Source organism: Meleagris gallopavo, chromosome 16, assembly GCF_905368555.1.
Source record: "Meleagris gallopavo chromosome 16, MGAL_WU_HG_1.1, whole genome shotgun sequence".
NCBI lineage: Eukaryota > Metazoa > Chordata > Aves > Galliformes > Phasianidae > Meleagris > Meleagris gallopavo.
This window is the reverse complement of record NC_139419.1, coordinates 5,124,922-5,140,346: the sequence shown is the minus strand read 5'-3', so window position 1 is coordinate 5,140,346 and position 15,425 is coordinate 5,124,922. Positions and strand designations below refer to the sequence as shown.

At 57.0% G+C, this 15,425-nt stretch overlaps 2 protein-coding genes across 3 annotated transcripts; one reads left to right on the top strand and one right to left on the bottom strand.

The window, feature by feature from the left end:
• Window positions 1–4,168: 4,168 nt before the first annotated feature.
• Window positions 4,169–8,360, top strand: GRAP (GRB2 related adaptor protein). The gene is made up of 5 exons (XM_010719553.3): window positions 4,169–4,593; window positions 5,579–5,676; window positions 6,605–6,727; window positions 7,358–7,526; window positions 7,748–8,360. Exons 1-5 carry the CDS (start codon window positions 4,516–4,518, stop codon window positions 7,931–7,933), a joined length of 654 nt encoding a protein of 217 aa, XP_010717855.1. The 5' UTR covers window positions 4,169–4,515; the 3' UTR covers window positions 7,934–8,360.
• A 137-nt stretch (window positions 8,361–8,497) lies between these two features.
• Window positions 8,498–15,101, bottom strand: SLC5A10 (solute carrier family 5 member 10). Of its 2 annotated transcripts, XM_085237516.1 has the most exons (7): window positions 14,948–15,101; window positions 13,147–13,254; window positions 12,652–12,802; window positions 9,931–10,099; window positions 9,184–9,399; window positions 8,940–9,021; window positions 8,498–8,807 (listed from the first exon to the last, which is right to left on the bottom strand). In XM_085237516.1, the coding sequence occupies exons 2-7, from the start codon at window positions 13,154–13,156 to the stop codon at window positions 8,653–8,655; spliced, it is 783 nt and encodes a 260-aa protein (XP_085093642.1). In that variant the 5' UTR covers window positions 13,157–13,254; window positions 14,948–15,101; the 3' UTR covers window positions 8,498–8,652. The 2 variants fall into 2 exon arrangements, with proteins under 2 accessions (XP_085093642.1, XP_019476115.2); XM_019620570.3 differs by lacking the exon at window positions 14,948–15,101 and having other exon boundaries at window positions 13,147–13,322.
• Between the last annotated feature and the right edge of the window lie 324 nt (window positions 15,102–15,425).

Sequence of the window (15,425 nt, the reverse complement as noted above, 5' to 3'; positions counted from 1 at the left end):
TGTATTTCAGAAGCTTGCTGCCTGGTGAGCTGAAAGGAACGCCCAGCTGGAAGGAATACTCTGTATAACACAGACTCAGTGTTTTGCATATACTTTGCTACATATTTCATATGCATCTCTGAGTATGCATATGCTACAAGGACACCTACACAGGAAACATTTTACAGCCTGCGTTCACATCCATGCCTTGCAGCCCCCATGCTGAAACCCTGGAGCCACGCTGCTCCTGTGCCATCCTGTCCCATGTCCTCAAATTCCTGGGAATCCCATCAACCTTTCAATAGAAGCAAACCCTGCCATTTCCAACTCTGCATGAGAGTTCCTAGGGGAAGCACTGCCTTGCTTTCTCATTGCCATGTGCGAGTGCTGCTCATAGCATTTGCTAAAAGAGGCACTGCTGCCTTGCTCTGCTCAGACCAGATCCTGCCTCACCCACGCAGGCGGATGTCTGGTGAGACCTCAGCACCATTACTCTGCATTTCCACAGCCACTGTGTCAGAAATCACAATCAGACACTGTCCTGGGAAAGATCCATCCATTTTATTGTGGCCTCCTGCAGCCTTTGCTCACTCTTCTCTCTTGCCTTGCACAGGCACCAGCACCACTGGGAAATGGCACAAGGCAGCTCTTTTTGGGTTTTCTACAGAAGCAGAGGCCACGCGTGTGGATTCCCCTCTGAGGCTCGTGGTGCATTTTAGAATGCTCTGATGACAGGCTGAGCAGAAATTTCAAACCTTTCCTGAAGCAGGGCAGCTAGGGAGGGGAGAAAGGTCATGCAAACCTCTGAGAGGTCTCAAGCCTTTACAAGGCTTCAGAGAATCCCCACCTTGAGGCCCAGATTACAGGAGAAGCGGCTGCCCCAGATGCTGCAGCAGAAATAAATCACGGCAAAAGCTGAGCCAGGGGGAACTCCTGTCTGCATCTGCTCCATCCCCACAGGAAAGGGTGGCACAGAGCAGCTGGAGCACCCGGGGAATCCACAGCTGCACCTGCATCCGCCCTGGCCAGACAGAAGGCCTCAGTGCTGTGCCTTCCCTCCGCTTCCTCCCTCTTGTCCTTCTCATCTCCCTCCTCAATAGGCAGTTTCAGGAGCAGCACAGTGCCTGGATTCTCTCAGGGTTTTTACGGTGCATCCGGCACCCAGAGAATTACCCTGCGGGCACCACTCCAGCAGATCCCCGCTGCCCGGCCAGGGATGCAGCCACATGCACATCCCCAGCGAGGGAACACCTCCCTTCGGCTGTCCCCAGTGTCTATATCTGCCCTGGCACCAATCAGACCTCTGCCCCACAGTGCAATGGGCTCAGCCATCACCACTGCTGTCCCCAGTCCTGAGCCTTCCTGCGTCCATAGACGCCACGTCCCCGCCTCCCGTGCCACATCCCATGGATGCGTTCCCCCATACAGCCCCACATGGGTGCCTGCATCCAGCCCTGCTCTCACAGGCATCTGCTCAGCCACAGCAGAGCTGGGTACGGTGCTAAGGGAGGAACCATAGCAGCTATTGCCACACTTCCAGAGGAAGGCATGACGTGAGCATGGGCTTCATTGGTTATTAATAACTTCTTTGTTAACAGGCCAGCCCTAAGGAGGAACCAAAATTGGACTGACTGAGAGCGCAGCCTCCCCTGTGCGAGCCATCATTCACAATTTCTTCTGAAACCATTTCTGTTCTCAGAAGTCGCAGACGTCCCCGCTGAGTCACCGCAGCACAGCATCCCCTCACCTACGCACAGGGCTTCACGCTTGGCTTTTCTCTTTTTAAATCCCAGAAAAATAACAGATGTCCCTGTTATGAGGGAGCTTCTCAGACGCTGTTCACGTGGCAGGTTGTGCCAGGATGCGAGCACACATGCAGCATTTCCCTAGCACAAACCCTCTGCACACTGCAGAGGTTTCCTGCTCCTCAAGAAAACTTCCTCTGCAGCAGATTCCTCCTTCAAGCAGCCTCTATGCCCTCCCTGTGGCTGCATGTCTCAGGATCCTTCTGACTCCTCTCCCTTTCATAGAATCATTAAGATTGGAAAAGACCTCTCAGATCACCAAGCCCAACTCCATCTCACCCCCCATGCCCACCAACCACGTCCCTCAGTGCCACATCTCTACAGTCCTTGAACGCTTCCAGGTGGGAGATGAATGCCACTGTTGTTCCTCACCCCAGCAGCCTGTGTCAGACGTTTCCAGAGCAGCACTCAGCAGAAAGCTTTGTCAAGCTTGCCCATCTGGCACATCACGGTGTTGCTCACACAGCCCAAAGCAGGTCAGGATGAAAGCAGCCAGCTAGGGAAGGCAGCAAGTCCTAAAGTCAGCACACATGATTGCCCTTCCCACCAATCCATATCCAGCTGGTGGCTTCCATCCCCTTTTATAGGTCCCAGGGAGCACTCAGCCTTCAGCTGCTGGGGCCCTGCTGGCTAACTCATTAGTGGCTGCCATTTCCACCACACGAGTCTCCATCACAGCCCTGACCTCAGAGCCAGGCGTCAGCATTGCTTGCACCCATCACCCCAAAACCAAGTACCAAAAGTGAGACCCCACTGCCAGGATCCCACCCACAGGGCCCCCAGTTCACATCCCATCAATACCATGGGCAAGGGGACCCACTCTACTTTCCAGGCCTCTCCAGGCAGCGCCATGGGCTGGAGTAGAGTGAGGAGCCCTGGGGCCGGGGGTTGCCCCATCACACAGCAGAAGGGGAAGAGGCTCTCTCCTTCCTCTTCCTTCCTTGACTGAAGGGAATTTGTAGCCATGTAAACACAGGATGTTGATGAAACACACTTGGCAGATTGGGCAATCTAGGGTTGAATGTGCCAAGGCAAATGGGAAATGCCAGCACCAATGGCACCCTCCTTTGCCTGTCCCCAGGGCCACAGATTTCTCCTTTTTTCTAGGAGAGGTGGGTGTGGATTAATGATGATACTCACATTCTCCTTTCCAGCCCTTGGGGTCTCCTCACAAGGCAGGACGATGCTTGTTGTATGCAGCACCATGCACATTGCTTCAGGCTGCAGATTCTGGCACTCATAACTGAACGTGAGAGGGAGGAAAGCCCCTTGTTTTGGGATTTTTGGCTGGCTCAGGCCCACAGGTGGTCAGTGCTGCCTCCTGGAGCTGAGCACTGCAGGAACCCAGCACAGACCTGCAGCTGGGCACCATGGGGCCACGACTCCTTCTGGGGGCTCTGGAATGGGGCAAGAGTAGGATGGAGGGGTTTGGGGCTGCTCAAAAGCAGGCAGTAGGATTTTCCCAGGAAAAGAGGCAGAGGTAGGCACCTCTGATTCCGCTGAACACGGATGCTCACGGCCATGGGGTGACATCTCCTGGGTGCACGTGGGAAAGAAACACCAGAACCGCACCATATGCACGAGGACATGGAGACAGGAGGGTTGGAGTGAGCAGGGCGGCGTTCCACAACGTCCCTAGTCCCCGGTGTCCCCAGTGTCCCCTGGATGCTGCTGCCATCTGCTGGCAGGACCCAATCCTGCTCCGGTCCAGAGCTCGGCTGCTGCGTCGAGGTCCCCTGTCACCCACTGTCCTTTTGGGCGGCGGCATGACTTCGTGCACCGCTCCATGTCCAACACTTCAAGGAGCCGGGCACCAAAATGGCTCCACTGGGGCCAAAATCCCACTCTGGTCTTCTCCCCCTGGGAGATTTTCCCATTTGGCTGTGGTGACTGCACAGAGAACTCACCATGTCCCCTCCTCCTTGTGACACCCAGCCCGTTCCCACGGCCCCGTGGCCTCCCTGCTTTCACCGAGGATATACTGGGGATAGCAGCCAGGGACTGGAGCATCACCGGGTGCAGGGCACCCCGCCCCATGGGTGCTGAGCATCACAGCTCATCCCTCCTCAATCAGATGGCAGCAATTCCCCACACTGAGCTCACAAGAGGGACTGAACCACAGCTGTGCCCTCTAAATTCCTCACTGCAAAGCAAAACCAACATCCAGTGCATTTTCTGTGCACCTCATGCCAAAGCACACACGTGCTCCAGGAAGGCTGCACGGTGCTGTGAATGTCAGAGCCATGCCCCCCTGGGTGCACTACGGGTACAGCATGTTGATTTTAGTCTGGTTTCCAAATAAATCAGCTGCGTGCACCATCCTGCTCACCTCTGCCTCTGCCCATCCCACCCTCTGTGATTTTATCCCCACATTTACAGAGCCATTCCCACTGAGAATCCTTCCACTGAGTGCCAGCAGCTCAGCCCTTACAAGATATCAGAGACTCCCCTGTCTATCGGCTTGCAGCACTTCACCTGCATCCTCATCCCATCGCTACCCAATTTTCTTCCAGAATCCCACAGCCACTCGACACAACCGCCGTACATCTGGATCCCTCCCAGTCTGTGTGGCTGTGCCCCCTGGTAGCATCCCACCCACCACATCGCTGCTTTGCTCCGGTAACACGGTGACATCAGTGCGGCTTCCTGCCTGCCGGCAGCACCCGCCCCAGGCCCCACAGCCCCGTGCCGTGGGGCAGCGAGCCCCAGGGCCCCGCTCGTGCCCTGCAGCATGGAGTCGGTGGCTCTGTACAACTTCCAGACGACGGAGAAGGATGAACTGCCCTTCCAGAAAGGGGACACCTTGAAGGTACGGGGGGACAGAGGCTGGGGAGGACGGTGTTGGTACACGGGGTGTTTTTGTTGCAGATGTTTGTCTCCTGTTTGGGGCTTTCTGTGGAGGAGAAGTTGTTGTTTTTGATGAGTTTGGGGTGCAGAGCAGCATCACAACAGTGGAAGGTACCAGCTGTCCATGCCACAGGACACATCCCCGGTGAGGTCCTGGCTGGGGCACGGCACAAGGCCTCCCTGGCCATTGGGGCATCAGTGGCACCTGATTTTGTGCTTTTCTCTGGGGCTGAAACCTGTTTTTCCCCTGCTCCACAGCTACAGGAACCCATCGGCAGGACCATGAGCCCAAACCCCCATCTGGGCATAACATTCAGAAAGGACTCAGCTGCCACCTTGGCACCCCCAAAGCCTCAGGGAGCCTCAAAACATCCCCAGAACCCACAGCCCTGCACTGGGGTCACGGGCACCCTGCCCCTTTGCTTGCTCCTCTCCGTGGGGCTGATACAATCTGTGGCACCCCACCAGCAACTGGGGGGACCGAGGGCACCAGGAGCCATGCACAGCCCCGGCTCTGTCTCCCCGGCGTGTTTTCCCCGCAGCCCCGGGGTTTCAGATCCTGTTTGCACAGCTGTGCAGCAGCCCCAGGGCCCTTGCGTGGGAGGCTGGAAACTGGTGTTGTGCGGAAATGGGTGTCACAGCCCTCCTGCTCGCAGCGGGACCGTCTTCCTACGCTGCCACTGCCCCAGGGGATGCTGCTGCTGGCTGCAGCCAGGCCCCTGTGGGTATGGGTTTTACCACTTTCCTTGGCTGGGGGCTCGGGGGGATGCTGGGAACCTCCATGGTGAGCCAATCCTCAACATGGGGTGAGCAGTGAAATGTGTTGCCTTCACCAGAACCCCGTTTTCCCAGATTTTAGGAGTGAGTTGGGACAGCTACACAGGGGCAGTGGAGGGCCATGGGGATGGCGGCTGGGCTGATGCTTCCCTGCTCCTCTCCCGCCCCAGATCCTCAACATGGAAGATGACCAGAACTGGTACAAGGCTGAGCTGTATGGCTGCGAGGGCTTTGTCCCCAAAAACTACATCAAAGTCAAACCCCACCCGTAAGTACCAGCTCTGCCCCATGATGTCACCTGCCAGCATCAGGCAGTGACCCAACCCTGTGTCCTGGTGCCCAAACAGCTGCTGAAAGCCCTGCACATGGGGAAACTGAGGCACAGAATGCCAGGGTGACAATGCCAGGCTCTGCCAGGTCCTTCTGCCATTGTCACTGAAGGCAGTAGGAGGCAGAAGAGAACCCATACCCAGGGTACACAGAAATCTATCCCTGTACCATGTTGCCTACTATATAAATGATAATTTACAGGGAACAACAAAGAATTATGGGATTACAGTTGCATTAGACACAATCCCATTAGTGTGTTATTAAAGCCTGGCATAATCCATCCTCAGTTTGAACCTGTGTTTTATGTACCATCATCCCTGGGTAAATCACATTTTAATGCCATAGCAAAATCTGCTTAGGGCTGTGGCTGTGGGGTGCTGGGGCAGAGCAGGGGCAGACCCCACAGCTTCTTTGGGCTCAGCTTTGTGGGTTGGGCATAACTACAGTAGATTCAGCAGATAGCAAAGGGTCTCCCCCAGTGCCTGGTGTTCCTAAATTTGTGGTATTTGCACCGGCAGTGACTTCATTTTGGTTCCTCCATCCCAACACATTGGGTTTCCTGCTCTGCACCCACGGGCTGTTTCTGTATTGGGCTGTGAGTCATGGGGGGGGAAGCAGGGGACGAAGCACCGTGCTGACGAACAGGATGCGGTCACGGCTGCTGGTGATGCTGCATGAGCATCTTTGCAGGGCCAGCACAGCACACAGCGGGCACTCACCTTGACATCACATCAAAGGGGGAAAATGCTGTGGGTGGGTTCAGGCCCGATGGGGACCCCACTCCCACCGGGTTCCTCTCGGCGTCTCCATCCCACGGGGTGGGGATGTGGCGTGGGGTGCGTGCGGCTGAGCGGTGCCCCTGGCAGGTGGTACGCAGGGAGGATCTCTCGGCACGTGGCGGAGGAGCTGCTCCTCAAGCGCAGATATGTGGGAGCCTTCCTGATCCGTGAGAGCGAGAGCGCGCCGGGGGAGTTCTCCATCTCCGTCAAGTGAGTGCAGCCCAGGGGACACATTTCCATGAGCATTCCTGGAGACGAGCACTACAGCATCCTGGTGCCCCAGGGCCGATGGTTTCGGCATCAGAGCCAGGGCTGTGTGAAGGTGTGCCAATAGGCAGAGCCTCCCCCAGGGCTCTCACCCCATTGCTGCCCCCTCCCTGCCCAGAGCCAGCATGCAGGAGCCAGCCCCAGGCCAGCCAGGCACTTTCTCACATTGCTAATCTCTAATTAGGCATTTAAGGAGATTCTTGCCCATAATGAAAGGGAGCAACACTCTCAAATCCTTTTGAGAGTCCTGCCCTGAGTCACCAGCAGGGCCACATCCCTGCCCCTGCCCGGGGCCCTGGAGGCAGTGGGGACATGCAACAGTCCCGTGGCCCCACTGTGCCACCATCAGGAACACACCAAGGTGGGAACCCAGCCTCCTCTGCTCTCCTGGGACTGGGGGGATCCTGTGGCTCACTGGCACCCAAACCTACAGCCCATAGTTCTCCTACCTGCCCTTTGTGGGTGTATGGATTCCAGTGCCACCGTCACCTCTGGCTGGCTAGAGTAGGATCCTGGCTTCACATGCAGTGCTGGAAAGGATTTGAGTAACATCCATCCATGCTCTGTCTGCAGCTACGGGCAGCACGTCCAGCACTTCAAGGTGCTCCGTGAGCGCAATGGCAAATATTTCCTCTGGGAGGAGAAGTTCAATTCCCTCAATGAGCTGGTGGACTTCTACAGGACCACCACCATTGCCAAGAAGCAGCAGATCTTCCTTCGGGATGACGAGCAGAGCCCAGAGGTAACCATGGGACCGTGGGATGGCATCAAGAAGGGCTCTCTCCTGCACCCCAGGCTCTTCCTTGCCCCTGGGGCCTCCCAGATTTCCCCAGACAGGATTTCCTTTGTTCCTAGCCCCACTGCATGGGTCTTTGCAGTGTCCTCACCACCCACTGCAAAGCTGCTGGTGGATGAAGGATCCTCTCCCCACTCTTGATGCCTCTGCTTTGGGTTTCCCTGCAGGTGAAAAGACCCAAATTCGTGCAAGCCCAATTCGACTTCTCTGCCCACGACAGCTCCCAGCTGCCCTTCTACCGCGGGGACATCATTGAGGTTCTGGACTGCCCCGACCCCAACTGGTGGCAGGGAAAGATCTATGGACGCGTTGGCTTCTTCCCCCGCAATTACGTCCACCCCATCCACAAGTGAGCCGCCCTTGCCGCCCCGCTTCACAAATCCCCCGTCCCCACGCTTTCCCCATGGGCTGCAGATCCCGGCGATGCCATCTGTGGATGCTGTGCTGGAGGCAGAGGCTGCCCCACTTCCAGCACCAACAAATACCCATATGAGAAGAAGCAGAGGGCTGTGTGACATTGAGGGGTATCCAAACTTCTATGGAGTCACGATGGGTGGCAGCTCCTGGCCAGAACTCCTCCAGCCCCAGCTCCAGGAAGGCTGTGGTCAGCTGGGACATGGCTGGGCTCGGGGATTCTGCGGAGCATTGCTGGGATATGGGGTGCTGGAAGGGCTGCTCAGGAGGATTTCAGTCCTGCTGGTGCCATTATTAGCTGCAAATTGTGGCTTTTTTGTTTTTTTTTATTTTTATCTAGAGTTAGTAAAGTGTGTTGGGATTAAACTTCCCTGTGTGGCTGCAGCATTTCCACCCATGCCATGGCCTTCATGGGGCTGTGCCTCACCTGCTCTGCCCTCCTCAGCCTCCCCTGTGCCCACTCCAAAGGTTCACTGTCCCCACCATTGTCCCCCTCTCTCACAGTCCCTCAGGACACAGTCAGATCTGCAGCCCCAAGAACACACAGCTCACTGCACCAATGGCTTTAAGCTTCCAAGTTATCCCTAACTTGACCAAAAATAATCACCTAAGTCCCCATTTCTCCACTATTCCTCTCTTCCTAGGGGCTGACAGGGGGCTAGGCAAAGTAAGCATAGCAGAAAATATTGATACACAGCAGGACAATGGCGTTGATGCTGCAGATCCGGGTCCAAAAAGGGGACTCAGTAGTGTCTCGCAGGGCTGGGAGTCCTTCAGTTGCCTGCCGGCTACCCAGGGCAGCTGAGCAGGAGCCTGGCAGAGACAAACAGTGATTGTGGGGACAGGATGGGGACCATGGGGAAACTGAGGCACTGGGCATCCATGTTGCACGGATGATACATACAGGCAAAGAGCCAGGGATACCCTGTGCTGGGTACCACTCACCATCCGGGCATCTCTGTGATGTACCATCCATGAAGTGCTGGGAAGGCTCCTGGGAAAGGCTCCACCACGTGTGATTCCGCAGCTGGAAATGGGATGAGATTCAGTAGAAAAACACCCCCAAGCTGACCCCCCTCCAGAGGGACTCCCCTTTGGCTGAGCTCAGGGTACACCTCAAGAGACAGCGATGTCTCCAAACAAGCAGCTATGGGGCGCAGGGTCCAGGGTGCCCACGTGTTCTGCTCACCCTGTCCGAGGGTGGTGGGGGAGTCATCAGGCTGCCCCCCACCACGACAGCCCCCGCGGTGGCACACAGCAGCGCAGCGAAGTGCAGGTAGTGCAGGTCAGCCAGCAGCCAGGGCCGTCTGTCTGGGACCCCGCAGCGGGGAGTGGGGTGTGCCAGCTCCAGCCCCATCCTGGCCAGCCCCAGCACCAGCCCTGCCATCAGGCCCCAGAAGGCTCCCTGCAAAGCAAAGGGCAGAAGGGGACAGCTGGAAGGGGACGGCCACGCCAGCAGGAGACAGACCCCACAGAGGGCACCACCCCTTTGGACAGTCCACGAAGAGGGATGGGCAGCCCTTGGGTCTTGGCACAGCACTGTGAACCCCGACCAGACAAAACCCATCCCTAGTGGCACTCACTCCCAGGGGATGCCCCCTGCCAGCCCTGCCATGCTTGTTGGCCATGCGTGGCAGCACCTGCATCCTCCTCTTCTTCCTCCTCCTCTTCCTCCTCCTCCTCCTCCCCCCATCCAGCCTCAAGAAACACCACCCCGGGCCTTTTGCATGTTCCTTTTGCATACCCACATGGCCAGTGCGCATGGTGGGCAGGGACCAGCAGTTGAGTGATCTTAGAGGTCTTTTCCAATTTGAATGATTCTACATTTCCTCTCCCACCTCTCCAGTGCTCCATCCTCATTCCTCCCTCTTAACCCCACCCGGAGTCCAGTGGGCAGGGCTGTGTTTCTGTCACTGTGTCCCCCAGCTGTCCTCACCTGCTCGTTAGCGCGGGGCCAGAAGACGGCCAGGATGAAGACGGCAGCGACAGGAGGAGCCAGGTAGCTGGTGACAGCCTGGATGTAGATGTAGAGCTGCCCGCCGCCGGAGCTCTGCAGGATGGGGATCCACACCACGCTGAGGGCCACCAGCAGCACCGTCACCACCCTGTGAGCGGCAGTGCACAGAGACACCATCCCACCTGCACTGCACGGCACTGCGCTGTGCTGTGGCACAGGCTGTGGCCCAGCAATGCTGCAGGTGGGCATTACCCTGAGGGCAGCAGGAGGGTGCCCAGCGCAGGGACACCCCCGGGGCTGGGCAGGATGTTCCTGCCCCGTGTGGTTTCTCACCTGTCGCAGTGGCAGACATCGTGATGTGCTGTCTGGGCTCAGTTCAGACGTGCCTGGGGCTGAGGTTGTTTCATGTCACCGCGCTCTTGGAGCCCTCCCCAGCTAACTCCCTCCCTGCCCACCGGCTGCAGCCAGAGAAGGGTATCACCACCTGGGCACGATCCCACTGGGGCTTACCCCAAGCCATGGCTCTGAGCCTTGCACGTCCCCTAGGCTCTTATGGAAATGTCATCTCAAAGGCAGAGCCACAACCTGCAGTCCCTGTCTCACCAAACCTGCACAAGGTGCAGTAATTACAGCACTGCTGGCTCCATCCTGGAGCACTGGGGGCTGCTGATTGTCACCTCATTGGGGAAACACTATGAAAAGCCCCAGGTGCAAATTTTGGCCTGCAACTGATGCTCTCATCACCTTCACACCCTTGAGATGTCCCCAGGTTTCCCCATTCTCGCTCCAATCCCAAAATAGGAAGCATTGCCAAACCCCAGAATTTGGGCTCAGTCTGAGCATGGACAGTACAGATCCCAAAAGCACAGAGCTGTCAGCTCAGTAGCGATGGAGGCAGCCAGGAGCTGGTACCCAGTGCAGGGGAGCAGCTCAGCACCGCCGTATTTATAGCTCAGTGCTGCGTGTTGACAGCGGGCAGCTTCGCAGAATTACCCAAATCTCCATCTGCTCATTTCGAAAAGCAGAAGTATTTTAAAAAGAGAAAAAGCAAGCAAGAAAGAAAAAGCCGTGAAAGCACCTCCCCAGGCACAGCCGCCCTCTGGTGCCGCCTGCCTGGTTCTATGGAAAGAGGAAGCACAAAGTGCATGCCCTGACCCGTGGGGCAGGAGAAAAACCCCCCAGTGGGGGTGGCCCTATGGCACTGCTGATGCTGGGAGGGCATGGAACAGGTGTGGGACATGGGGCTGGCACAGAGTGAAAAACACAAGCGGGGATTTCCAGTGGGGTGACACTGCCATGGTGTGAGGAGAAATCTCCAGATCCAGGGAATCGGGAGCACTTCCCAGCCCCTCGAGCAGCACCACATGGGGGGATGCTCCAGCCCTCTGCCTGCTGCACACAGCACCAGGTCCCTACAGAGAGTCCCTCTGAGCTCAACGTTGGCCTTGGGAATGGGCAGCACTACCCCAGAGGCCCTAGGACACCCATGGGAGCAGGGTGAAGGTTTCCTGGCAGGATCCCAACACTTTTGCCCTATACCTACAGCATGAGTGCGTGTTCCGGAGATGCTCCAGACAAGGGCAAGCAAACCCCTCACTCACAGAACTGAATGGGGCACAGCCCGTGTGCAGGTGCCGTAGGGCCAGGTTGGGGATGGGAACCATCCTATGTCCCCATGCTGGTCCTTGCAGCTCCACCAGCACTTGTTCCTCCCTGTAACATTCCTCCTATGCTATGCTCCCAGCAGGCATCCAGCTATCTTCTCAGTACCCATGGAAAGCTATTGCCAAGCTTCTCTGGAAGCGTGGGTGCTGTTTACAGATGTGCCCATCCCAGTGTTGTTTAGCCTGGGAAAACAGCTGAAGAAATGTGGAGTGATCCCAAGACTCCCTGTGGTGACACAAGTCACCTCCATCCCTGTCCCCACGTGCCACCGCACAGGTGCTGACTCAGCACAGCCATAGGGCTGCACACATTGCCCCTTGCACTAATTTATTACCTTTAATCAGCAATTCCTGCCCCAGGCAGGCAAAGACTATTGCAAACACCCATCCACCACCCTCTCAAAAGCACTTCTGTATTATTATAGCCATTTTTACAGGAACAGCGTCCATGTCCTGCGCCCATCTGGACGGCTGTGCTGCTGCAGATAGATCAACACCCATCATCTTCCCACCCCCAGCAACAGAGGGTGCCAAAAATCACCCTCCTGCAATCACACAGACCAGCAGGGCCGGCAGAGCCTCCTTGCAGCCTCAGCCCAGCCCAGTCAGAGCCCTGACCCAGATTTCCTCCCTGTCATTGTCCCTAAAGCGCAGCACCGTGCTGGGCCATGCTCCAGAGCTGAGTGTGCCACCCCAGGCACTGCACAGCACCACAGCACCGGACTGGGGGCCAGCACTCACCACCCTGGGGCTGTGCCACCCTCTGCCCCATAGCGACGTGGGGCAGCAGCCCAGCCCACCCCCCTGAGCTTGTGTGGAGGGCACAGCTCAGCCCCTCCAAAACACTTCATGAGCTCCATCTTCATTTCCAGCGCTTTCATCCATAAAACACTCCAAGGGTTTTGTTTTCTTTCTGCAACCACAGCACTTTGCAGCCGGGCTGAGCTCCCAAACTCCAAAGGAGATCAGAGAGGGCTGGGTTGGCCCTGCCGGTCTCCCCAAAACCCTCGTTGTCCCCAAAACACTCGCTTCCTACCTGCCCACCGTGAGCAGCTCGCGCTCACTGGCCCTTGGCCTCATCCTCCTCCAGATGTCCATGGTGAAGAGAGTACTGCTGCTGTTGAAGATGGAGGTGAGGGAGGACATGAGCGCAGCCATCATCACTGCAATCATCAGACCCCGCAGCCCTGGGGAGGAGAGGGATTGTCAGGCTGTGGCTGAGGACAGCAGGATGGGTGTCCCCCAGCATCCCAGAGGAAACACATCCTGCTCTGCATGTCCATAGGTTGGCTTTTGGGAATGTCTCCAGTGTCCTAGAGGAAACACATCCCAATCTGCATGTCCATAGGTTGGGATTTGCAAACACCTAGCAGCCTCATAGGACAACCCACAGCCCCCAGTCTCACTTCTGGGGGTCACTGGGGAGGGGGCTGCATGGCCCAAAGCTCCCTAAACAACCCTGTGTTGGCCAAGCCAGGACACCAACAGCCACGAGCACAGCAGGACCCGGCTGCAAACAGCACAACCTTACCGCTGGGCATCAGCTCCACCACCAGCTTGGGGTAGGCGATGTTGGAGCAGCCCACTGCAGCCCCACACACACGGGTGCACTCCTCAGGGTCCACGCAGGCCACAGCATCTGGGGGACAGAGGCGGGGGAAGGTCCTGGGGTGAGTCTGCATCCTCCAGCATCACCCAACCTCCCCAGGCGCCATCCCTGGGTTGGATCTCACATCTCAAAGCCCTGACCACCCTAAATCCCACAACAGCCCCCCAGGGTGACCCCAGAGCTCTGCTGGGACCTGGGGGCAAATGATTTTGTACACCATTGGGGCCATCACCTCTGCACCCACCGCTCCCCACGACGCACCTGGCAGCACTTTAGGACAGTCAACGCCCAATTACTTATGTGTCTCAATGAGCGCTGAGCCCTTTTTTATTGTTAGGCTCATAAAATATTGAAATGGATGGAAATTAATGGCAAGTATAAATATTTATGTCCTGGGTGGCTCTCATCTTGGCATCCTCACCCCAAGCAGCACAGGGACCGGTGTGGGCACCCCTATGCACAGCTGGAGTCATAGGGAGGGCAAGAAATGATGCAGCACAAAGGATTTCCCATGGGGTACGTGCACCCCTTCTGTTCCCACTGTTCTTCTTTGGAGTGCAGACCCACGGTCCCCATCATGCACCAGAATGTGCACCAAAAGCCCTGCAAAAGGAGAAGGACCTGGATTCCCTTGGCTTTACAACACCTAGCACAGCACAAAGCAGGCTGGGCACAGCAGGAGTGGGGCTGGCAGCTGCCTTTCCACCTTTCCCTGGGGGTAAGAGACAGCGCCAGGGCTCTGAGTAACGCTGCCATCACAGCTCTGTGCCTCAGTTTCCCCTTCTCCAAAGCACCACGTTGTGCGTGGCTCCATGCAAATACCCACAGACCTGTAAGGCTGGAGGATGCTCCCAAGGGCAGAGCAGTGTCTGGGTGCTGCATCCCAATTGAACACCCCTTGGTGCACCCCAGCAGAGCTGGGGCAGCAGAGCCCAGCAGAGCCCAGCGTTACATCCTGCTGCATCATTAGGCCTTCAGTTGGAGATGGGAAATTAATTAGGAGCTTGTAATTAATGCTTCCCACTGTGGCCAGGAAAAGCCTGGTGTGGGCTGTACGGCTGCGGCGGTTCTGGGGATGATGAAGCTGGGATATGGAATGGCTCTGCCTGGCCAAGGGAACCGGGACATGGGGACAGCGGGGACTGATGCGTTCAGCCACAGTGACCCCTTCCTGCAAGAGGCAGACAGTTAAAGTCTGCCAGCTCTTTTCCTGCGGTGGGGAAATCAGAGGAGCAAGCTGGTATGCAGGAAAAATATATCAAGTGTGCACTCAAATAACAAGTTCATCCACCCCTGAGCTCAGTGCAATGGTGTCAGTAAAGAGAGATTTAAGGAAGAGAGGAGGAAAAGCACAGCTGCAGCACTGAGCCTCGATGGCAGCTGTCACAGCATGGTCCCAGTGCGACACCAGTTTCCGATTCCATCAGTTCCACCATGCAATAAATCCTAATCACACAAACCCCTCCAAAGAGGCTGCAGATCTCCTTGCACTTTGACCACCACACAAGCACAGGGCAGATGAAGCTGAGTACATCACAGAGTGACTCAGGTTGGAAAAGACCCCCAAGATCCCCATCCCACCGTGCCCACTGCCCACATCCCTCAGTGCCACATCTCCACAGTTCTGGAGCACCTCCAGGGACGGTGACCCCACCACTCCCTGAGCAGCAGTGCCAGTGCCTGACCGCTCCTCTAGGAGAAGAAACTGTTCCTAGCATCCCACCTGAACCTCCTCCAGGAGGAGCTGAGAGAGGACGAGGAGATAAATCCCTGCAAGGACAAAAGGAGACGCAAGGTTGGTGCCCAGCACCCTGCACGCCTCGCTCCAGCGCAAGGCCCTTTGCTGCTTTGCCCTGAGGATGCTGACTCAAGCGGGGCTCTCATTTACACGGCCGCAGATCCAGACCAACTGCACCCAAGCGGCTCAGCGAGACGCAGCCCGTGGCGTTTTCCTTTCTAACATCTGATCCCAATTCACGAAATTCTCCTTTGCCCAGAAGCTCCGCGATCGCCGCCTGGCCAACGCAGGGGGGGGATTTTTAATCTATCTCCCAGTTCATATCACACCCTGCCAGTGCAGTGCCGAGTCCCTGCCACAAACCCCACACCCAGCAGAGCCCTCCCCGCAATTCCGACCCTCTCCCAGCAGCGCGGGGCTGCTACATGCGGTGCAGGAGGGCTCAACACGGGGCACAGCCACT

Coding starts and splice junctions, on each gene's coding strand:
- GRAP (XM_010719553.3), top strand. CDS start 4,516: ATGGAGTCGGTGGCTCTGTACAACTTCCAGACGACGGAGAAGGATGAA. Junction 4,594..5,578: donor AGAAAGGGGACACCTTGAAG/GTACGGGGGGAC, acceptor CTCCCGCCCCAG/ATCCTCAACATGGAAGATGA. Junction 7,527..7,747: donor ATGACGAGCAGAGCCCAGAG/GTAACCATGGGA, acceptor GTTTCCCTGCAG/GTGAAAAGACCCAAATTCGT.
- SLC5A10 (XM_019620570.3), bottom strand. CDS start 13,297: ATGCAGACTCACCCCAGGACCTTCCCCCGCCTCTGTCCCCCAGATGCT. Junction 12,803..13,146: donor GGTGGAGCTGATGCCCAGCG/GTAAGGTTGTGC, acceptor TCTCCTCCCCAG/GGCTGCGGGGTCTGATGATT. Junction 8,808..8,939: donor ATCACAGAGATGCCCGGATG/GTGAGTGGTACC, acceptor TGTCTCTGCCAG/GCTCCTGCTCAGCTGCCCTG.